The sequence below is a fragment of the Suillus bovinus genome (genome assembly GCF_016758785.1).
Source record: "Suillus bovinus strain UH-Sbo-P2 chromosome Unknown EDB93scaffold_21, whole genome shotgun sequence".
NCBI classification, from domain to species: domain Eukaryota; kingdom Fungi; phylum Basidiomycota; class Agaricomycetes; order Boletales; family Suillaceae; genus Suillus; species Suillus bovinus.
In genome coordinates this window covers 66,292-87,742 of record NW_024542077.1, presented here as the reverse complement: position 1 = coordinate 87,742, position 21,451 = coordinate 66,292, and the positions used below count along the sequence as shown (strand labels likewise).

At 47.3% G+C, this 21,451-nt stretch overlaps 8 protein-coding genes across 8 annotated transcripts; 2 read left to right on the top strand and 6 right to left on the bottom strand.

Annotated features, from left to right (window-relative positions):
• Positions 1-294: 294 nt before the first annotated feature.
• On the bottom strand, positions 295-2,467 carry EDB93DRAFT_317112 (WD40-repeat-containing domain protein). Its single transcript, XM_041456060.1, has 5 exons — positions 2,259-2,467; positions 2,021-2,207; positions 1,156-1,971; positions 604-1,099; positions 295-562 (listed from the first exon to the last, which is right to left on the bottom strand). Exons 1-4 carry the CDS (start codon positions 2,264-2,266, stop codon positions 620-622), a joined length of 1,491 nt encoding a protein of 496 aa, XP_041308542.1. The 5' UTR covers positions 2,267-2,467; the 3' UTR covers positions 295-562; positions 604-619.
• A 1,068-nt stretch (positions 2,468-3,535) lies between these two features.
• EDB93DRAFT_1276796 (uncharacterized protein) lies at positions 3,536-5,141 on the bottom strand (the record flags this gene model as incomplete). Its single annotated transcript, XM_041454411.1, has 5 exons — positions 5,028-5,141; positions 4,661-4,972; positions 4,470-4,608; positions 4,238-4,417; positions 3,536-4,188 (listed from the first exon to the last, which is right to left on the bottom strand). Exons 1-5 carry the CDS (start codon positions 5,040-5,042, stop codon positions 3,536-3,538), a joined length of 1,299 nt encoding a protein of 432 aa, XP_041308541.1. The 5' UTR covers positions 5,043-5,141.
• A 972-nt stretch (positions 5,142-6,113) lies between these two features.
• EDB93DRAFT_316413 (uncharacterized protein) lies at positions 6,114-8,437 on the bottom strand. The gene is made up of 6 exons (XM_041456059.1): positions 7,738-8,437; positions 7,604-7,680; positions 7,213-7,560; positions 6,804-7,157; positions 6,676-6,756; positions 6,114-6,621 (listed from the first exon to the last, which is right to left on the bottom strand). Exons 1-6 carry the CDS (start codon positions 8,312-8,314, stop codon positions 6,475-6,477), a joined length of 1,584 nt encoding a protein of 527 aa, XP_041308540.1. The 5' UTR covers positions 8,315-8,437; the 3' UTR covers positions 6,114-6,474.
• A 120-nt stretch (positions 8,438-8,557) lies between these two features.
• EDB93DRAFT_1083671 (uncharacterized protein) lies at positions 8,558-10,585 on the bottom strand (the record flags this gene model as incomplete). The annotated part of the gene is made up of 8 exons (XM_041445776.1): positions 8,558-8,667; positions 8,721-8,769; positions 8,818-8,910; positions 8,959-9,107; positions 9,155-9,359; positions 9,408-9,893; positions 9,945-10,024; positions 10,075-10,585. 8 exons carry the CDS (start codon positions 10,583-10,585, stop codon positions 8,558-8,560), a joined length of 1,683 nt encoding a protein of 560 aa, XP_041308539.1.
• Positions 10,586-11,101: 516 nt separating this feature from the next.
• On the bottom strand, positions 11,102-12,375 carry EDB93DRAFT_1103248 (uncharacterized protein; the record flags this gene model as incomplete). The annotated part of the gene is made up of 8 exons (XM_041447286.1): positions 11,102-11,152; positions 11,211-11,275; positions 11,304-11,375; positions 11,503-11,543; positions 11,631-11,801; positions 11,848-11,987; positions 12,024-12,170; positions 12,328-12,375. 8 exons carry the CDS (start codon positions 12,373-12,375, stop codon positions 11,102-11,104), a joined length of 735 nt encoding a protein of 244 aa, XP_041308538.1.
• Positions 12,376-14,894: 2,519 nt separating this feature from the next.
• Positions 14,895-15,977, top strand: EDB93DRAFT_1140617 (uncharacterized protein). Its single transcript, XM_041449281.1, has 4 exons — positions 14,895-14,960; positions 15,140-15,464; positions 15,521-15,683; positions 15,738-15,977. The coding sequence occupies exons 1-4, from the start codon at positions 14,902-14,904 to the stop codon at positions 15,866-15,868; spliced, it is 678 nt and encodes a 225-aa protein (XP_041308537.1). The 5' UTR covers positions 14,895-14,901; the 3' UTR covers positions 15,869-15,977.
• A 1,075-nt stretch (positions 15,978-17,052) lies between these two features.
• On the top strand, positions 17,053-19,154 carry EDB93DRAFT_1083635 (uncharacterized protein; the record flags this gene model as incomplete). Its single annotated transcript, XM_041445773.1, has 8 exons — positions 17,053-17,563; positions 17,623-17,702; positions 17,756-18,279; positions 18,335-18,341; positions 18,379-18,574; positions 18,656-18,777; positions 18,830-18,922; positions 18,981-19,154. The coding sequence occupies 8 exons, from the start codon at positions 17,053-17,055 to the stop codon at positions 19,152-19,154; spliced, it is 1,707 nt and encodes a 568-aa protein (XP_041308536.1).
• A 1,398-nt stretch (positions 19,155-20,552) lies between these two features.
• EDB93DRAFT_316371 (uncharacterized protein) lies at positions 20,553-21,400 on the bottom strand. Its single transcript, XM_041456058.1, has one exon. It carries the CDS (start codon positions 21,341-21,343, stop codon positions 20,741-20,743), a length of 603 nt encoding a protein of 200 aa, XP_041308535.1. The 5' UTR covers positions 21,344-21,400; the 3' UTR covers positions 20,553-20,740.
• Between the last annotated feature and the right edge of the window lie 51 nt (positions 21,401-21,451).

Sequence of the window (21,451 nt, the reverse complement as noted above, 5' to 3'; positions counted from 1 at the left end):
TGGCCGCTTGAACCACGACAAAACTACAAAAACATATTGCCTCATTATCTGAATCCTCTCGTTTGATACGTATGACGATCAGTTCACCCTGGAAGATTGAGCGACATTGATCAGATTGTTACAGGGAAGTGCCCAAGATTAGCCCACTGGTTCAACATGAAGTTCTATCCGCGGCCAGCCTCGAGGGGTCTGGCCAAAGCGAAATTGTGGCGGCTTTAATTCCCCAACAGATTAGGAACATGCTGTACGCCTCCGCTGATTGCAGCTTCCCGAGGCTTCCCATACCTTAAGTTTATCCTGTGGAGTAATCACCGAATAACATCCATGCAAAGGCATTTGTTGTAGAAGGATAATTTCATTCGGGACACACTCACCACATCCATCATACGTACTGGGGTAAACCATATGGACAGTCCGAATAAAGGCAGAGCGAAGGGTGACACAAAGACACCGACCAGGTGGATCCAAGGTATCCAAATAAGTACTCATGCAGATTTAGGAAGAGCAGGAAATCATCAACACTGATATGCATGCAAAAATATAGAAGCATGCGGGCGGCGTGCTGTGAATGAATAAGTACGTAGGTAGTAGCAGTAGTGGTACATACATCATGCAATCCTTATCGTATGGTAGACTTGAAGGTCATGTCACTGCCTTCATTCTTGTCCTTGTCATCGGGTGCGGACCAGACCCTAAACATCTTGATGGTCTCCTCCTTGGGACTGACAGTAAATACAGAACACCCGTCTGGGGCCATACAAGAATGGCCCACAGGAGCTGAGTGTGCTTTGACGATAACAACTCGTTGGCAGGAGGGGTAAGAATGAACGGCGAGTGAGTTTTCTACACCTATGGCTGATTCATGAGTCGCCGGATGTACATTACTTTGGGGTACAGCCCACGAAGATCCGTGAGTGCTCAAGAGTTCCTTGCAGTGGAGGGACCAGTGTAAAGATGTGATAGTCGTCTGTAAGGGGATGGTATGGATAGGGTCAGAGGATGGGGTCATCTTTCCGGTATTCCAAATGTGTATTTCACCGTCGGGGGAACCTCCTCCAGTTGCCAACAGGCCACGCTGCCACGGACTCCATGATAAGGCCTTGAAAAATAAATGCGATGACTGCCGCGGAAGGATAATCTCATCATGCTACATACCTTGACCGGACCCTTGTGTTTCATGCGGATATTTTTGTCACCGTTCGTTAGAAGATTGCTTGCTCTATGGTCCCATATGTGGACAATACCACTGTCATCTCCTGTGGCTAGGTGGTGTCCGTCGACCGACCATTTCACACCATGTACTCTGCGTTTATGGCCCATAATCTTGGCTATCTCAGCCCGCATCCGGATATCGAACAGGGTCACATTGCCTCCGGTCCTGCCGACAGCAAGGACATCACCATTCCAGTGCATGCCTCCCATGCCATGATCACCGTCGATCCAACCTGCAAGCTGCATTGTTTTCTCGGCATCCATAACTATGACATCACCGACTGTCGTCCCAAGCGCGAGGAGATAAGGGTTGGCTTTGCCACCCCAATCGATACTGTGGACCGTCCCGTGTGAAAGCGAGGAACGATATAGGTGAACTACTGCCCGAGATTCAAGGTTCTGAAAATACACATCATATCTGAAAGCAACTCCGATGGAGTTGACATGTGACCATGCCATTGGAGAGGCGAAAATGTCGGTAGACATCCCAGGTCCATCGAGCGCTAGTACAAAATGGTTCCGGGCCCCTAAATTGGCCTTTGCTGAGAGCGAAGATGCAGCACGCGAAGTTGAAAACAATTCGGAAGCGCTTCGGCGAAGCAACGAGCGAAAACAACGGTCGGAAAAGAGTGAGGGAGATTTGGTAGGACTTAACACACGGTCGTCGAGCAGACCAAATGATTTGGCGATACGATTTGTTCTTGGTGTAATATTCAATGGTAATGACGTTGAAGTTCGGACTGTCACAAATCGATCTCCCTAAATCTCCTATGTGTAGCATGATATATTGGCTGAGCAATGTTCTTACGTTTATCTCCTCGATTGGAGTCTCCGGTACTAATGGTCCTGCAAAATCTTGTCCCAGGTGAAGCGAAGCCACGGAAACCCGCCTTCGCTTCCGGGTCGAATATGTGCTTGAGGCACTAGCATGTGATGGAGTGCGCTTTATCGTGGCACACGTTGGGGTAATAGCATCTGTGACACTGCCATATTTACTGTGAATCTCATTAGTTCTCGCCTGTAGATGATAACACGAGAACACAAACGAGGACATGATAGTTTGATGCGGTATAAAAAAGGGAGATCCAGAGAGTGAATAGACAACTTCTTCCGACTCCAGTCAAAATCCAGTAGCTCTTGATCGTGACGCGTCGTCTGTCGTTGTTAGAAAGGTAATGAATGGATACATACATTACTTGTTTGTTTGAGTCTAAAGATACAGCCAAACAACCACCTTCCGAATATATCGGCGGTTGTCACTCGGCCCTCGGGTTGTGACTTGTTCTGTCACTTCAACTCGGAGTTTGATTCGATTGACTCTCGTGCACTGCGATCATTTGAAACGGTTACTCCCTGGGCTTATACTTATCATACTATCGTCACGCTACTTCTGCACTGCCTTATCCACCAACGGCGCAGCGGTTGTTTGTTTTTGCGACGCCTGATATGACACAGCCTGGACTTCTTAGCGAAGGGCGCTGCTGGTTGACTACCTTCAAGTTCAAGTTGTTTGGTCTCAGACCGTTTTACAGATAGATGCTCAAACGCATATTCGAATAGTTGTCGGGCAAATCATGATGTCGGGACATGTGGATCTGAGGCCGCATGCTATGAGTCGTAAGCCACTTTTGAGTCCACACGCAGCGCCACTGTTGACCTCTGACAAGATTGGTTAAATATGCGACTTCCTTCTAGGGCACAGTCGTAATGATTCTGGTGTCGATCGCTGTGGTGGTCATCCAGTAAAAGGGTATCCGATAGTGATATACTTGCTCTAAGCTTGTACAATTGCTGCGGTCCTCATATCCGAAACTTGACAATTGCAAGTTATGTAAACTGGCCAGAACCAGAAACCAGTATCAAAATACCAAAACGCCGTCAACCTCATCGGGCAAGAATACCTGCAGTACGTTTGATAACGATTTAGATTGACGGAGTCCTGAAGACAAATGTTCATCCCAGGCCGGGCCGTATCGTGCGGGTGGAATGATAGAACAACCACCTGAACATTTCTTGGTAAAGTTGCTTCTATAAACAGGGATGACTTGTACACTACAATCAAGACAAATGTACAGGACTCCGTAAACACACAATCAAGTCGATATTATCTCTCCAGTGCCCGCCACGCCACGACATCACTGACACAAATAGCGGTTGAATCAACGCTTCATCCCAGAGCTGCTTAGAAAGCAGCAAAGCATGAACAGATTAAATAATTTCCTCGAGATCAAATGTTAAGGTGAATATGGTGTGGTTCTAGACCCTCCCAGATGGAGCGTGAATTGATCCACCGACATGCGTTCTGGGGGTTGTGACTCATAGATCATTCATCGTCCCTTGGAAGAAGAAGCTTCTTTTTCGGCCGCTCATACGGGGTGCGTGGCGAAGAACGACACTTCGGATTGTAGGGTTCATCAGTAACAGGGTCAAGTTCTTCAAAGCGATCCCCCGGTTCCGAGCAATCAAGAGGTGCGATTAGTGCTTTGCGACTAATCTTTGCACGTCTTCTGTGCTTTGGATCATCGGCGAGAGTAGATCTCCCTTTCCCCTGCTGATCTCTGAACTTGAGCAGTGGCAGAACGTCTGAACGAGCGTACTCTCCCGGCGATGTCATCACTGACCAAACAAACCGCATCATGGCCAGCTCGGGAGTGGTGTAAACTGGACGCCCAGGGGAAGGCAGGCGAGGTATAACGTAGGATAAGGCGTCACGGGCTCTAGAACCAAGTGGGGTGTGGGGTGCTATCATTCCTGATCCAAAGGTCTGCGCCAATTCAGCCCAGTGAGATGTTTCGGCCTCGGCCGCTAGCTGGTCGTGGTCCTTGTAAAATTGAACACAAGATATATTCAGGAAGCGAACGCCTTCGTCAGTGATGAGGATATCGTGAGGGAGAAGAGATCCCAATAAGATTCCGTGTCTCTGGATATCAGCTACTGCTGCGAAAACAGCAGCACGGTCGGTAGGACACACGCGACCTGTACAAAATGAGCGCGAACGACGATATCGAGTATAACTTCAGCTTACGTCCAACAATGGGCTCACACATGACACCAATGATCATTCCACTCTTGTAGACGTGGGCGAGTAGTCTGAAGGTGTAATGGCTGACACCAGCCTCGTTCATGAGCTTGTGCCCAAGACTCTCCGCAGCGACAAAATGAGACCAAAGTGCGTGTACGCCCATGAAGAGGTCGACTTCCATCCCTGTATGAGGAGGTATGAGAATCATGATCAAGAAGGCATTACGCTACAAGACCTTCGTGTATTCCCTCCCATAACGCGCAGTCCACTATGCGAGTAATTTCTATATCATCCAAGTTTACCTTCTTCGTCCAAACCGGGCACTTCAGACGAACAAACTCCTTTCTAGTGTAGATCAGGCTGTAGGTATTGTCCTTGGTGATTACTTGTGAATTACGAGTGGAGGATGATTTCAGTAGCTCTCACCTTTTGCCTCACAATATGCGCCCAATTGTTCTCGGTACCGAACTGCAGATTATCAAGCATCGTCTGCAGGACTTCTTGCAGGTAAAAATATGCCTCTTTGTCAGATGAATCAACATCCCGAGTCGACTCGGAGGATGATTGAGAATAGTCAATGCCAGGACGGCGGTATGGTTCTGCCTGAACAGATAGGACCTCTCCGTTCTTCCACAGATGATAGAAGCGCCCTAGATCATGTTCGCTATAGCCGCCTATACGGAAAGTGAGATTTTTGAAATCGGTTGTTCGTCTGAGTTTGCGAATGGTGAGATCCTTCTACATGTGGCGTGACTCAGTTATGCAAAACATGTGGCGTAAAAGTTGGACCTACACTCGCATACTCCATACCGCTGACCTCAAGAGAGCAAAACACGTTCTTTCTTGCTGTGCTCCATGATGATCGATATGGTGGTTAATACTAGTGCTTTCCCTAAATGGATGATAGATGAAGCACGTGGCGGTACTTGATACTGATTACGTCCGCTTCGAGACGATCTTCAATCTTCACCTTCAATCTTCAATACTGAAGTTTTCAAGCATGAGAGATCAGGAAAGTACTTCCCACTGAAATAATTTCGCTTTGACCGTCTCGGGTCGCTTTGTTCGTCAAGTTGATTTATCCCATTCAACAGACACAATCAATCCAGCGCAACCTGTATATAAGCCAGAACTATGGTAGGTGGATGTCTTGTGTTGTTTTCCCTAGGATTTCCGACAAGCACTCAACCGACGCCACCGAAGCCTGTTGCTTTGCTTCACCGCCCTGTGAGTCCAAATATTGTCTGTTTTATATCTTCCCCGAAGAGATAATTATCTCAATTCGTCGTCAGTGCTTTGCCATCATGGTCTCTGCTTTTAAGTGCGCAGTGAGTCTCGAGTCCACCCCATTCCTCCTCGCAAAAATATTAACGATGTGTATCTCTCAAGCATATTTCTGTACGCTCCACCAGGTACGATTCTACGTACTCGAGCCTTGCTCTAGGGGCATGAGTGGACGACCTTGTCCATCCCCTCGAGTATCAGAGGACACGAAATATACCTTGCCTTGCTCCAAATGTCGTGGCCGCTAAGTACGTCTTCCTGGTGATCTTGTACTTGTGATTTTTATTTACGCAGTCGCTTTTTGCAAGGGGGGACACTTCATCGTCGTAGCTGACAATTACCAGGCACACACCCCTCTGGCGAGGATCATCTACGCTCGATCCCGCACGATGGCTGACATCTTTAACTGGTTACAAGATGTCACCGGGAATACGCCACTCATCATATGTGTGATGGTCTAATTTATCTCATTTATTCTTACTCTATTTCAGGCCCCTAATTTTGCCAGCATTGTCTAACATTCCGTGTAGCATACCACCCAAGTCTCAGACCTAATATGTGAGTGCAAATATTTGATAACTGACTGCACGTTGACATGCGGCTTTTGACAAGACATCTGCCAGTAATTCCATCATCCTCGCAGTCCTAGACCTCAACCCACTTGCCTGGATCATCTGCCGCATCCTTCAATCTCTCTACTTCAGGACCTATTCAACTAATTTTATAGCACTAATACATACATAATATTCTACCCTACCTACTCGTCCATAGATCATGAATCAGACTCCCTCCTGTCATTTCACCCAAGATCATCACGCCGTCACTCAATAGTCAGACTACCAGCAAACCTCGTCGTAAGACTAGCCTAGGCCAGATGCACGCTCTGGCTCAAACCTAGAAGAAGGTAAAGATGTCGATGGACTGAATTTACATCCAGTAATCAGTATATGATTCCGTCATCTCCGCCTACTCATCACGAAACAGCCCTCATAACCATTGGCATCAGGGAGACTGAGCGTGTCTCGCCAGCGCCCGGAGAGGTTCCCGTTGATTCCACCAACCAGATAGCCCCGATAAAGCCATTGACCTCGATCCCCTGCGACCTGATAAAAGGAGGAATTCATGCATGATACATTATATGAATCGAGTAGACCCACATATTCCTTCAAAAGAGTGACAAAACCGTCGCAAGGTCGTACCCTACCCATAAGATTGAACTGACCCCAAGCAGAATGGCCCTGGGCAAAAAATCAGAACAGTTCAAGATAAGTAAATCATTAATAACCTCTCCTACGACGATAATATCTTGGATCTCAATGCTCTTGAAGCCTTCGGCTTCCACGCCACAAACCGACGGCTGCCTATAGGAAAGTGGAACCGTTTTCCCGGGTTCGTGTACCTCTGCACCGCCCGAGTGCTCGTGAATACGGATGCCAGACGGAAAAAATGCTTTAAGCGGATCACCCGAGCTCAGCGATGGTGATTTTGCGCTGCCGGCAAGGCCATCAGCGCCCCTCGAGACAGTTAAGTAATACTCTCGCAGCTTCCATGTTTGACGATGCTGTGCAACCATACAATTATGAAGGATTGAAGGGGGGCGTCCAGACAGAAGCGCAGCATAGGTAGTGAATTCTGTGTACTAAAGATACCTTGTTCAATGGAGGGTTTCAGGCTCGCGTTATGAATCAACATACCGTAAATATGCCTTCCCACACACCTTGTAAACTGCCGACTTTATATGCACCCGAGAATTGGCTGGTGAGAGGGTTTTTAGCGAGATTTATACACCTCTGCCAATCAGCTTCCCACTCAAGACTCTGATTCAGAGAGGTTGAAAAGCCGTTCGGTGTACATGGTCCTTTGTAGGCAACCCTTGTTGGACATACAAGTGGACCCACCAAGCTGAGGTAAGAGAGGATTGCAGGTATAGCCATCGTCGGTGGAGTCAGTCGATATGAATTAGAATAGTGATTTATGCACGTAGGCTCAAGCAAACAGGACCTGGGGACGAAGTTCTCCCATGGGGTATGGCATATATTATACTGAATTATCAGCAGGTGCATGGAGGTAGAAATAAGGGCACACCTTGTTGGCTGCTAAAGCAGTCGGTTTCAAAACGGTTGCAAAAGTCCGATAGTTCTTTTCGGTACGCTGGAAACGATCTGTGAAATGAGGGTTAGGTCGTAGTGCAAGGGCGGAGATGTGCCCATACGACGTACCGGGTCTGAGAAATAACCAAAACAACCACATTGCCAGAGAATTGTGCTCATTCTCCAGCGGCCACTCATCTTCCACAAGCGTCTTCGAGGCAAGCGATGCACCCTGGTCATCAAACCAATAATCCATCAACCATTGCTCCATCCCTGCGTATTCCCTTAGTTGCTTGACATTCTTTCCGTCATTTTCAAGCATCATTAGGTAGGCCATCCAAAGCAACTCGCTCATCATCGGCGAATGCGACATGTTTTGTACGTAGATTCGAGAATCTGTCCGCGCCCGTATTCGCTTCAGGTAAACAAATCTCTTGCGCAACTCCTTCGATAAGACATCGGGCGTGGCGATTTGCTGGCCCAGGCGGCGAACGGCGGCATTGAGGTCGAATTTATACTCGAATATGCGTGCGCAAAGATGTAGATTTGCGTCAAGCGATAAGGCACGGTATATGCTCCTGCAGCTTAGAAGTAAAGGGAGCAGGTCGGAGGGAGGTCCTACATCTGTCGTAGTTGCTGCGAAGAAAGCAATGTTCTCCATCACTTCCTGAGGGAGCCAATCGAATGTGACGGCTTGAGTAGACATGATGTTGGTAGTGGCAGTGAGGGTAGATTGTTTTGAAAAATACTGTGGAGTTAATGTTAAGTTGCTGTGTATATACTAGTATGTCCTACCGGGCCGCCGTCGGGATGTCTCACATAGTCTTTCCTTGACAGGTGAAGTTAACCCAATAACTCGGCTGCGAGCATGTATTTGTATTTATATACTAATAGGTATTAAGTCGATATACACGATTAAGGACTCCGGAGAGCGCAAATCACATTGACACTATTCCCATGACACATCTTTGCACAAACTGAATATCGACTCCCATTCAGGGGGATGAACGCCGGTGGACGCACGTCTCCAGCGACCCACAAAATTGCGAGAGGAGATAACTAACGCGACCTTGTCAGCCACACAACAGTTATGTGAATTTGTCTTAACGTACTGTAACCTCTGAATAACGCTCGTCCAAGTTCAACCATCTGAGGGTTCAGCTACATACTTCTTGAGCGTAGAAAAGATAGCAGAGTGGCTTTCCTTACTGGTTCACGGAGCAGAACGATCAGACCATCTGAGGGTCGTATCCGTCCTATATAACGGTAGCCACCCCAGGCAGCTGTGTATGGTTCCTCCGTCTGTTGAAAGAATTAGATATGATATAGGAAGCATTCTATGGCACACACCGCTCCTGTAATGATGACATCAAAAGCACCATGCGCACTTGACTTCGACGCGCCGGTAGTGCCTCCAACAAAGCCAATTTCGAGGTGCTCTTGCCTCGGCGGAGAATAATAGGCTTTGAACGACGCGTTTTCTCCATTAAATTCAATCCCTGCCTGTTAAAAATATCAACATTTGCTCTGGAACCAATGAAAAGACTAGCCTCGGTCTCATGCCACCGGCAACCGATTGGCAAAAAAGCATTTTCAAATGCGTCATTGCCCCCCAAGGGAAGGGGAATTGATGGAGAGTAACAGTAAAGCTCTCTGAAGGTAACATAAAGCGGGAATCGACCAAACGTCGGAAAAGGTGACGGAGCAGAGGGAGATGACAGCATATCCTTGTAGACATCACAATACGGGGCCTATTCATATTAGTCCATGTCAGAGATGAACAGGTAGAAAAACTCAACGATGAAAGACCCCTGCCAGCGACCGGAAATTGTTCCAGGGATATATTGCCCAGGTAAGGAAGAAGGGGAACGATAGAGAGGATCACGAATGGAACGCGTCCAATCAGGGTCATGACGCCGGCTCTTAAGCAGAGTGTCGAAGCGGTTGCCGTATATTGTGCCCGGAAAGTGAGTTTTGCAATGAGTATTAAAGTATACTATGTCCTGCTTTGTAGGCCCTGAAATACCATTCGCGATGGCCTCTGCGCGAGTCTCTGGTAGGTGTGGAGGAATCATAAGAGGGAGAGTCTCCAAACGAGAGAAGTGAATGAGAATAGCGTATGGAGCAAGTGGTGGAAGATCGAAAGGTACTTGTCGTCCAAAGTAGCATATAGTGGTCGAAAGTAGACGAATGGGAGAGTGTGTCCCATGAGCAGGTGTAACAACATGTTTAGGAGAGTTTTCTGCAGCACAGAAATCGTACTCCAGCCCAGTGAAACATGGATACTAGAAAAAGCGTTATGAGAACATAGCAAGCATAACTGATAGAGAACGAACTCGAAACCCGGCAAAGGAGTATGGTGATAGGAGTTGCACGAACTCTCTCCTGAGTTCATCGGTTTCATTACATATAGACTCTGAGGAAGCGTGACGATCACATAAATGACAGCTGCGGGTGATTACTGACCTGAGCAGGTCATCAACCAGAAGATGGAAACTGCCAAGACATTGACTTCATTCTCTGTAGGCCAGCCGTTGTTAGTCTCGGCACCCACCATTAAGCGCTCCCGAAGAAAGCGCGTCATGAAAATGGGAAGTCGAGCCCAAAGCAACTGGTCCCAGTTCCGACCATCATCCTCCAGTATCATAATATAGATGGTGGAAAGTGACTCCAGAATGTCAGGATCAGTAATATCACCACGCCGAATGCGTTGAAGTGCTCGAAAACGTTTTCTCAGCTCATGCTCTATGTTGTCAACTGTAGGCTGAACGGCCGTGAAATGCCGCCAAGGGGAAAATCTGTCCTTGAATAACAAGAAGTACATATGTGAGTTTGATGAAAGGGCATTGTTAGACATGCGGCACGTTAATCGTAGGGAACGCAAGATACTTGGTGGGCCTTGTGGATGCTGGCAAGCTGCGATAAGGACGATTCGTTCTAGAAGCTCAGCAGGGGTCGTGATAAGAGAGGCAGGCATGCTCGAGGAGGAACGGAACTCGAGGAATGACTTTGCTTTTGAGCAAAACGGCGACTTGCGAATTATTGCTGGGAAGGGTATAGATCGACATGGTGTTCTTACGCGAACAAGATCGTAAGCGCGCTCCGTGAAGAAGCTATAGCACGGTCACTGATATCATTGGAAGGCGAAAGTAACCCGCTCATTTCAAGGACGTCAATATTGTCGATACCTGACCAACTCATCGGTTATATCCGAAATGCGCGCCATGTTAGTGGGATGAATATTACCTAAATAGGAAAAACGAATCTGAGATCAAACTTTGGTGATGAAGAACGTACACCACGCACAAAGAGATCACGATATGCGCGGCAATGTCATGGGTCGCGTCAATTAATTATCTCGGATACTTCCTTCGAATTCGATAAAATAATATCAGGTATTAGGCTGCAAACCTTTTAGACTGGACTTACTGATTTAATTGTCTTCATACGGGTAGGAACCAAATTTCTGTCGTTGAATATCACAAGATCTGGTCTAGCTCCTACACGTGAACTGATCGAAGGAGGCGGTGATAGGATAGGCCGCCTGAGCATGGCACATTGGTAGGCGTAATTGCACAAGCGAAAGTAACAAAACAACTTACCTCATGCCTTTTCGGACCCATAGCAGTGGCGCCGTGCCCGATTATAATAACGTAGTGCTTGCGGCCTGATCAAACAATTTTGTCTGCGGGTACCTTGGACCTGGACATCCTTGTGCGAAGGCCGAGTTCCGAAGATCCTCGAAGCAGCAGCACTCAAGCTGATGCCTATTACATAGCTATGCTTAGTGAGCATGAATTCCCCCCATGGGGTTTAGTGGCAAGCCCGCGAATTAAGTTCTGACAGAGTAAAGCTCTCAGTCTACAATGTGCGATAATACACGATAATACGCACTAGTAGTCTCAGTGCAGGCGGCCATTTGAGGTTCTCGGTTACTAGAAACACATTCGGAGCTACAGCAAAAGGGTCAAATTGCTTGAGTGATTAACCTCTGCCGTTTTAGTCGGCGCACGAACTTTTACGCGATGAGTCGATTTGGCCTGGAGGAAGCTTTGAAGTTATTCGGTTCAGTTTTCAGGCCCTCTACTAAGTGAGTCTGGCCTGGAATGCGCCTCGCGGGGTTGACATATCGGTTCGAACATTCCGAGTAGGACGTCTTGCAATTGGCTATCATATCAGGGAAACGCAATTTGCTACAGAATGCTCTCAGATCTGATAGCACTCTGTAACACAACCCACCCTGCACTGATCGAGTCAGGCCAGAGTTTTAATTTGCTATCCCGTCGTTTTCCGCACCCCATTACTTCCATAGCTCCACCCAACAAATTCTGCCGTATTCTCAACGTCCTCCTGTCAGTGCAGATGCAAGTGTGCAAGTACTGTGATGCCAGCAAAGGTTGGGTAGACCGACTCACGACGCATTTGCTGCAAGAATTCAACTGGGCTTTTACACTCTTCATGGCAAGAATCCATACCCTCATAGGCACACTGCTGCTCTGCCGCATTCGTGGCCCTCCGCCCGGTAAAAGTCCGTGACCCCTTCTGCCATCGTTAATGCATGACTATGATACACTGATGCCGAATGGCAAACGGAATTATAGTCTGGGCCAATAACAGCATCAGTATCAACACCGTGACTTGTGTCAGGACTTCTTGATGCCCATCTTAACCTTCAAGACACCGTTAGACAATATGTTGAATGGGATAATCCGCCATTACCTCACGAAGAAGTTGCACGTAAGAATGTGGTGATTCCCAACCAGACATGGCTGGACAATATGATGAACCCTTCCGTTCTTGCTACGTTTTGTCAACGTTCACGACCATGGCTGTGAGTTCGAGCGCTTTCCTTTTCTATTCTTTGTTAAGATGTTAACTTTATGTTCCATAACAGGGTCTTTGAGTCTAGGACTTAACTTAACTATTTCTAGTACTTCCGCGGGACGACTACCGGACACGACGCAAGGTTTTGGTCCAAAGCCTTAGTGCAATTCGCGACTTTCCGACAGTGCACGTACAACATGCTTCCCGCCGTAGTATCGGATAAAATGCTCTTGTCTGAGCACGTTTCACAAGTGACAGCCGCCGCATCTGATCGTGAATCAAATGGCATAATTTCTTCATCGATATACCGGCCAAATTCCGAGGTGATAAGTAGGTGTCTCAGCGCCTTCATCGGTAGGCGTGTGTATGAAGCTCCCGCCATGATAAGCTTTATACTATGCCCACTCGAGTAATTTATCCCGTAGGGGAGACGAAAAAAGCAAATGCTGTACTGTGGGATCTCTCAAGGATGCAGAAGTACTCTAAACGTGCGGCTTACGAAAGTCTTTATCGTATCAGCGTATCAAACACTCCTGTGATTCTCATGTCAGAATCAGATCTGATGACCTCCTGCTTGATATCAAGATGTGGTTATATACGCCTCTCATAACTCGCCAAACGCAATGGTTGCCATCCTAGTCACCCTTCACACATTACGTTTTCCCTCAAGGCCTCATGAAAACATGCAGACGAGTCAAGACTCGTTCACACGACTCCTGATGGTCATTCCAGGGTTCTAGTAATCCCGACGACTTCGGAAACCCGCGCGACACCTTTATCCATGTCAATGCATCCGAGTCGCAATGGCAGTGGGCTTTAGCCTTATATACGTTAGGCAACCGTGACAGGGGCACCTGCTTGGTCCTCAACGAACGCTTGTCGAGCGCGAATCACAGAAGATTGTGCCCGAATGCTATCCAGGGCTTCAGCCTTAACGGCATCCCTGCCACACGTTCCACACCACAGTCAATTTTCCTGTACGAGCTAGAAGTACAGCAAATGGTATTTGACGTCACGGTGCTGCGGTCATTCCAACGGGGTGACATGAAGTGAAGTAATGTGCAAAACTACGCTTGGAGGAACATGGATTGGAGACCTTGGCCATTCATGAGGCAATTTTGCAGGATGATCGCGACGCTCACGGTGGTCACCCGCAGCTTCCAATCGTTACAGGTCTCAACATAGGATGCCGACACCAACGCGCGTCAGACCGCTTGCAAACCCTTGATCTCATAATAAATATAATGTCATTCACATCACTCCATTATCAAAATCATTAATCGAAGTGCAAGGGTGTAATAGGTGTCAAGAACGGATGGAAGTTATTGACATGTACCCCGGCGGCCATCAAATGAATACCCGAGGAGCGGAAGCGCATAACATGCGAGTTTCAGGCGAGGAATTCAATATCAAAATAGCGAAGGGCCCACATCGCGGGGAAGACGGCCTTGGTGCACGACCAGAACGAGTCACTATATATTTTAATCGAAAGCGAGGTAGAAATGTCGTGTTAGGACTAAGACTTACAGAGCAAAGATATCGTGATCAAGCGGAATTCCATAAACAAACTTTGATCAACCAATTTCCGCCTTACGCACCGGGACGGACTCGGACAGTACTGTATGAAGCGTGACATTATCACCAACAATTGACATTTCCTGTTCCGGCATACAATATGAGCAACTATATATCAGTCTACCACTGCTTTGACAAGTACTCACGAAAGAATTAGCGAGAGTTCGCAATGAGGTCAGAATAATAGCTTTGCATCATATGGAGCAAGCTTTTCCGCCGCTCAATTACTACTCATTGCATGAAATAAGCAACCACTTGATAAAAGAGGAGTAAAGAATCACTTGCCTTGTGTCATTAGTTTCATAATCAATAGCGTCATATCGTCTTGAAACTCGTTTCAGAACCAAGGCCACTTGGAAGCCACGGAGTTGAACCAATGGGGTTGATCTTCTCCGGTACCGAAGCGCTATGACTATGCCAAAAGCATGTTGGTGCACGCAGATCTTTCTACGCCGTGATAGAAAGTTCATATGTTAATCCACAGGAACCCATACGGTGGCGAAAGGGTTCGGTTCTGTAAAATATGGGGTTACAATGTAAAAGAATTGGTTATCAATTGCATCACACACGATGGGAGTACAAATAAGACGTACCGACGCTTGGCGCTTAGCCGCATTGGTGAAAAGTCGAGGAAGTCAACAAACTGCAACCTCATATGGAAAAAATCACCTCGGGTCAACTGCAGGTTCGGGCTATTGTGAGATTCGCATTCGATAGATCGCCAACGATAGCTTGTAGTATCCCGCACGTAAAGAGTCGTTGTAGTGAGCCGTGTCCGACTCGGAATTGTTCGAACAAGTCACTGGGCCTGCCCTAAAGAGGCGTCGCAAAAAACTTTAAATTTTAAACTTCTCGATTTATTCTACTCAACCAATCTTGACGATAAAGATAAAGATGTCTTTGAACCTCAACGCCCTTGAGCAACACCTAAGTACCAGGTCTTACATCGAGGGGTGAGTCATCTTCCATCCTTCTAACATTGCTTTTCTCGTGATGATCACTATGCTATGGTCCGTGTTTCCAAGAAGCGACTAGACACCGCTGCTCAGATATGCCGATAACTCTTTACCTAGCCTTCTGATTTCCTTTGGCTCGTTATGATGTTATATTTAGCTAAATATCTTGACTCCAGGTACACGCCTTCTCAAGCAGACGTTCACGTTTACAACTTGCTCACAGCACCTGAGCTACCGCAGTACCCGCATTCTGCCAGATGGTACTCTCACATCAAGTCTTATGCTGCGGAGCATGCAACGTTACCTGGCACAAGTAGGGCTGGGGAGGCCTTTGTTCAATCGGCATCGGCTCCGGTCCCTGCTGCTGCTGCTGATGAAGACGAGGTCGATCTTTTTGCCGATGATGATGAAGAAGACGACGCAGAGGCAGAGAGGCTCAAAGCAGAGCGTGTTGCCGCCTACAATGCCAAGAAAGCCAATAAGCCCAAAGCAGCCGCGAAGGTTTGTTTCATTTCTTGCTTAATATCGAGGTGCTTATGACGGCTGCTCTTCAATAGTCTGTTGTGACCTTGGAGGTCAAACCTTGGGATGATGAAACCGATATGCAAGCACTTGAGGACTCCGTACGTTCTATTGAGCAGGAAGGTCTTGTTTGGGGTGCCAGCAAACTAGTCGCTGTCGGCTATGGCATCAAAAAGCTCCAAATCACTGTGGTTGTTGGTCAGTTATCATTCGTCATCATATTGACGAAGGGATCATGACTTTTTGGAACAGAGGATGAACTTGTTTCCTTGGATGACCTACAGGAGAAGGTTGCTGAATTCGATGACTACGTCCAGAGTTCCGACATTGCTGCCATGCAGAGTAAGCATTCTCCTGCATCTTGCATGATGGCTGATACCTAACTTCTTCCCAAAGAACTGTAATTAAACCGGGTGTTGATGAGCGAGATTTTGTAAGCTGTGTTAAGAAGCATCATTATAGGAAATGTGAAGGTTTCGTGCGATATGATCATTGTTAATGTGCGCGATGAATGTGCCAGTGTCAATTAAACGGACCCACACATTACATGCTCCCTGCAAGGCAAAGTCCTAACTGTATGATAAGTTGACTTACTCATGACACTGACACTGCACAGTATTGGCCTGCCGCATGTATAAGACACGCATCAGCATTGATTGTAAATTTCGGGTCATTTACATACAGAAAGAATAGCTGCTGCGCACTGTGGGTTCAAACGTTCACATTTCGCTTCACCCACGCACAACTTTGTGAGTGGTTGTCACGCTAGATCAGTCAGTGGACAAGGTTAACTTCAAACAGATGGGGAATGCGCAAAGCAGTGCAAACTTATGTTGCCTTTCTTGGTGCACCTTAGGAAATGCGTTTTGCCACCGCCATTTGACCGTTATCATAATGCCAATGCACCATTGGAGTAGTTCGATGCTCGGAACACTTGTTGCCATCTGACAACAACGATTCTGGATTGTTCATCTCCGTGCTTGGGCAAGTTGCTTTGGCAGCGACGACCGTCGACGGCGCTCTCTTGCCCTCGTGTCAGATACTGGAAGCTCAAAGGATGTCCCACAAAATATGGTGGATCCACTGAGTACTGAGCAGTCATTTACTGCGTGATGGCGTCGCAGCAGAAGCTATCCGCCTTCTTGCTTTGCACTCAAATTTGAAGTGATGTACACGTTCAACTTTGGCGGTTGGCCCTGATTCAGCAGTACTAGTCTAGGCGATAGCTACTAGGACAGCAGTTGCGCAATCAACGCCACATATATTGCCCAGTGCTAGATGTGGAAACTATTTGGCCAAGAATTACGATGCGCTTCCGATAGCACTTGCTGTGAAGACGGATATATGAACCCAACCAGGCACACGGGTATGTAGCCACGATTACAATCAAGATCTGATCTGGAGAACGTGTGTTTACCTCTCTTTCAGACGTTCCAATTTTCTCAATGAGAAAAGCAAACCTCCGCTTAGTTCGCGCGGCGATCTCATTGCTTGAACGGCACTCCGCCACTCGCCTGCTTTCTAGTTTAAAACGGGCTTGCACTTATGATTCTACACAGCTAGTATGATGCTTCCTCGCCTCGAATCAATCCCTGTCGATGTTCTATCCCAGATAGCTTTCTTCACTGTTGCTTCCGCACCGTTCACTGGCCTTGGTGCTGTTCTTCAGTTACTTCTATGTAGCCGCAACCTGCATGACGCCCTCTCTCTGAAATCTTGCCCCCAGCTTTACGCGCGGGTGTTTCGCAGTAGGTTTGATCTGGTCGCTCATCACCGTCGCAACAAGCTAGCACCGCCTACGACTACGAACCTGGCATTGGAGTTACAGCGTCGATGTGCGGTGCTTCGCCGCATCCAGCATCGCCATGTTGCCGATCACAGCATCCTTCCTGACCTCTGGACAATCTACCTAATGCTGTTGGAAAGCGATGGGATGAACGAATCTCAACTCCACTCTGCCGGCATCGCGCAATATATACGTATGCTGTTGAAACGTTGCCTTGGCCAGCAAGGGGTCCTTCGTGACGACACAGCTCCCGCGTTAGCTATTTCTGTCGCTTGTTTGGTTTGGTCTCACAGTAAGGCATAACACACTTTTCTAGCATACATGCGTTCCTGATTTAATGACATCGTCCAGAGTTTATTGTCGATATGCCGTCGGAGGAACGCAGTCAGACGCTTTCGGAACTAAGGCCTTTTGTCACAGGGTCGTCAAATGTGATTTGAAGTGACTGCACCCATATATTAAACCATCACTGACATCATTTTAGGTTCCTTCGCTCCATGTGAACGGTGGGGCGAGACAATGTCCTTTATCAATCGACGGATCGTACAGCCGAGGACCAGAAATAATGCCCGACGTTTGTGTCAAAAATAATTACCGGGCGCTGGTTTCCCCGATTTACACTCGGGAATACACGCTAACCGCCCCCAACCTTCTTTCCGCGTCAATCTTCCTAACTTTCGCACTGAAGGAGGCGATAGCTCTACAAGTGCCCAAACATTTGCCACAAACTCAAACGATTTCGCGCCCCACGGAACATGATGGTCCTACTATAGAGGACTTCTTTGCCGTCACAAGGAGAAGGACTCCTCTTGTCGCTGATTCGGGTCATCAACAACCCTCCCGTGAACCCTTTGCGGATCGCGCGGGAAGGAAGATGCGGGCATCAAGAAGTCTCGCCCATGATGAAGAGTTCTATCGTATTGCCCACCGCCTGGGGTTACCGGATGACACTTGGGAACTTCGGTCGTGCATTGGATTGCTAAGTGGAACTTGGGAAGGCACATACATGTAAGTGCCTGATATCATTTACTAGTCCTAATTGATGATGTATTTCACAGGGTAGGCGGATGGTCTATGGCTTCGAGAGCTCGGCTAAAATCTCCATAGACATCACCGACATCATTTTGTCGATGTCCTTCACAGAAATGGGATCCCACGGTTTCCCCTGATTTCGTGTCCAGGCATCCCATCCAATGCCGGCTTGAGGAACACCTCTGCTTCACACCATGCATACCATTGCCCAGCGTTCCGCAGAATGGTGATTTCGGAGAGTCAGCGTTCAAACATTTATCCATGAATGATTGTGAAGGAGTCGCTGTGCGTATGGTTCTCACTGCTCTTCAATGTTGTTGACACGATTGTCATACCTTCCCACCTCAGACAGCAAATGAATTTTCAGACGCCACAGGTTCATCAAAACATCGATATGAACTTTTTCGCCCAACCGATATTTCCGACAAATACAGGGACCCACGGCATGCCCTGGATGTCGTGATTACTGGTGAAGTGCGTGTTGGTCATCAAAGAGTTTAGGGGATTATTCACGCATTCGTTTTAGACTCCACGCAGATTGGAAGCCACCTGGGGTGCATTTATCTTCTTTGGGAGAATCCGCTTATCTGACGGACTTGTCACGCTGACGAGAAAACCAGTTAGTCCAGTTTCGCTCGACGTATTTTTCACGTTCTTATGACGTATTTTTCGTGCAGAAATACTCGGGTGACGAAGGACGTGGGACTTGGATCTTTGAAGGTTACATCCATAACAGATGTTCCTTTGTCGGACGATGGTCCTCTTTTAGTGTGTCTGAACGTGAGAGCTTACGAGGCATTTTCAGCCTGACCAAGGTGGATGATCCGCCTTCCCATTACTGTGCACTGTAGGCGAAACTTTTTGCAAAATACATTGTAATTCTTATTTTGGAAGATAACGCAGAAGTCCGTGCAAATTGTGGGAAGGAGCGTGGACAGAACTTCCCTCTGTCGGAGCTCCTGAAGTTCTGGACTTTTGGTCCCTGATCTTCTACTGATGAACCAGCAAAGCCGACAACATTATGACGCGTCGTTTTCGTGCTAGCACCGGAAACAATATTGAGTCATGACCGAGGCCTTTCCACCAATGAGAGTTCCTGGTTGAGTCAGTGCTCAGAATTTCTTGCCTCTTGTACCTGGGTGTTGGAACATGTGCATGAACTTTGATAAGAATCTTAACATATCCAGCTGGCATAATATGTCATTTCTTGCTTCTTGGTTGTACCCGAATGCTGGGCTTTCTATTGGTGAATTGTCTAAACGATAAACGATTTTCATTGGCTGACTATTAGACTGTGAAATCCATTACATAAGCATTGCCGAAGATCACCAGGGTGCCCGACACCACGACAAGGTTCACGTTGGTTGCGAGGCTTTGCGAGAATTGATGTCGCGTATCAATCCGAATGATGGTCTTCTGTTCCTCGAGTTCATGGTGCCGAACATATAACAAGTACGCCAATCTCCGAGTTCCGGCTTCTTCAACGGACTAGACCTTTGTGGCACCATGATGATATACAGTCACGATTTGCGCTAATCCTCTCAGCTGGACAGATTATAGCTTCCACGATTTCCAATTTATTTCCAATAATTCTTCTGCGTTATGTATTTCGCCCACCCGGGAGGTCATCTGTTCGTTCAAGAACAAAAAGGTGTGGTCTGCTGAGCAGTTACGTGTTATTAAAATGAGCTCCCGATATCAGACTGGCGACAGTGGTGACGATATGCAGCACCCTCGACGGAAATGAGTGATTATGATCGAAATGGATCTGGATGTGGATGACTTCAGTGATCTATTTGACGATACTCGACCTCGAAATGGTTGTGGCCAACCGACACGCTGGTGCTGTTGACTCTTGTTCCTACCACAAATATGATCTTGAGCATGGAAAACAATTGTTGGTGAGACGATATTGCTTTACACCAAATTTGATGTTATGCAGACTGGTCAGCGCTCTTGCCGGCGGAGCAAACCCGCCTACGACTGGGATCATCAAAGCCAAGAGAGCCCTGATGGATACTAGATGGAATAAGGCGGAAAAAAAGTGGTCATCACGATAAGCAATTATGGGACACACTCGGTGCTTACCGCATTGTGGAGATTTGAACCCTTGCCGGTGGAATATCAGCTTGGCCTTGCCGCATGTGCAGATAAGAGGATTTGCAACTTGAACTGAGCGGAGTTTCAGGACTTGCTGTAACGTGTACGATCCAATCCGAGCGTCCTGGTACTCTCAAAGTGCTTTCCTTGTATGTACATGTCATGTATTTGTCTGCAGAAGTAACTTAACTGAACAAGAATCCAGATAGGTTTGGGGTATGTGAACAGAAGCGGGGTCAGCACGACAGTGCGGATCCTGAAGTGACACACATCAGCCAGGCGAGGTTAAGCGGCGATAGACTTACTGGAGTAGAATGTAGACTCTTTCATGTCCGTACTAGTAGGTTTTTCCTGGAACAGGGAGAGAACAGCCTTCTGTACCAGGAATCTTTATCACTAACCCTAGGGTGTGAGAAGGAATCAAAAGTGCATACTTCAGGTAGGACATTCGTGATGGGTCCCATGCAACCGCGTGGGCTACCGGCAGGTGTGTACAAGATTCGATCACATATAGGTAAGTTCTATCACGACTCACGAGAAAATTATTGTATGCTCCTGTAAGTGTGCGATACCAAGTTGCGGACCGATCAGCCAACTTGAACTGATCTGTGGAGTGAGACTCGGGTGGAACAGATGCATCTTGGATTTGGCCAGGTACCGAGGTAAACAGTTTGGTACACCCATACTCGTAAAGACCAACAGATAAGGTGAAAGAACAACCAGAGCAGTGCCTCGATAGGCCCCGATTCGTCCCTGTATCCCCCGCATCCATACTGGGGACCAAAGGTACATTAAAAAGGCGCGGGCCGCATATGCAGGGATAGTCCGCCTGCATAAATCCGGGACAAGCGACGGCAGCATGCTGGATTTGAATGAAGGGTGCTGAGGGTGATATAAGTTCCTGAAGCCATGTTCGTATTCGACAATCCCAGGATATCATAATAAGCGCATGTTTTTGATCAAACCGTTGCTAGCAGGCTATTGGAGCAAACCACGTGTATTATGTATTTGGCTTTGTTTATAAATCAGAAATGATATTTTTCCATGA

Coding starts and splice junctions, on each gene's coding strand:
- EDB93DRAFT_317112 (XM_041456060.1), bottom strand. Junction 1,972..2,020: donor CTCCAATCGAGGAGATAAAC/GTAAGAACATTG, acceptor TAGGAGATTTAG/GGAGATCGATTTGTGACAGT. Junction 1,100..1,155: donor AACACAAGGGTCCGGTCAAG/GTATGTAGCATG, acceptor TTATTTTTCAAG/GCCTTATCATGGAGTCCGTG.
- EDB93DRAFT_316413 (XM_041456059.1), bottom strand. CDS start 8,314: ATGTCTACTCAAGCCGTCACATTCGATTGGCTCCCTCAGGAAGTGATG. Junction 7,681..7,737: donor TTGGTTATTTCTCAGACCCG/GTACGTCGTATG, acceptor CTCATTTCACAG/ATCGTTTCCAGCGTACCGAA. Junction 6,622..6,675: donor TCACTCTTTTGAAGGAATAT/GTGGGTCTACTC, acceptor TCCTTTTATCAG/GTCGCAGGGGATCGAGGTCA.
- EDB93DRAFT_1140617 (XM_041449281.1), top strand. CDS start 14,902: ATGTCTTTGAACCTCAACGCCCTTGAGCAACACCTAAGTACCAGGTCT. Junction 14,961..15,139: donor ACCAGGTCTTACATCGAGGG/GTGAGTCATCTT, acceptor TCTTGACTCCAG/GTACACGCCTTCTCAAGCAG. Junction 15,684..15,737: donor CCAAATCACTGTGGTTGTTG/GTCAGTTATCAT, acceptor TTTTTGGAACAG/AGGATGAACTTGTTTCCTTG.
- EDB93DRAFT_316371 (XM_041456058.1), bottom strand. CDS start 21,343: ATGATATCCTGGGATTGTCGAATACGAACATGGCTTCAGGAACTTATA.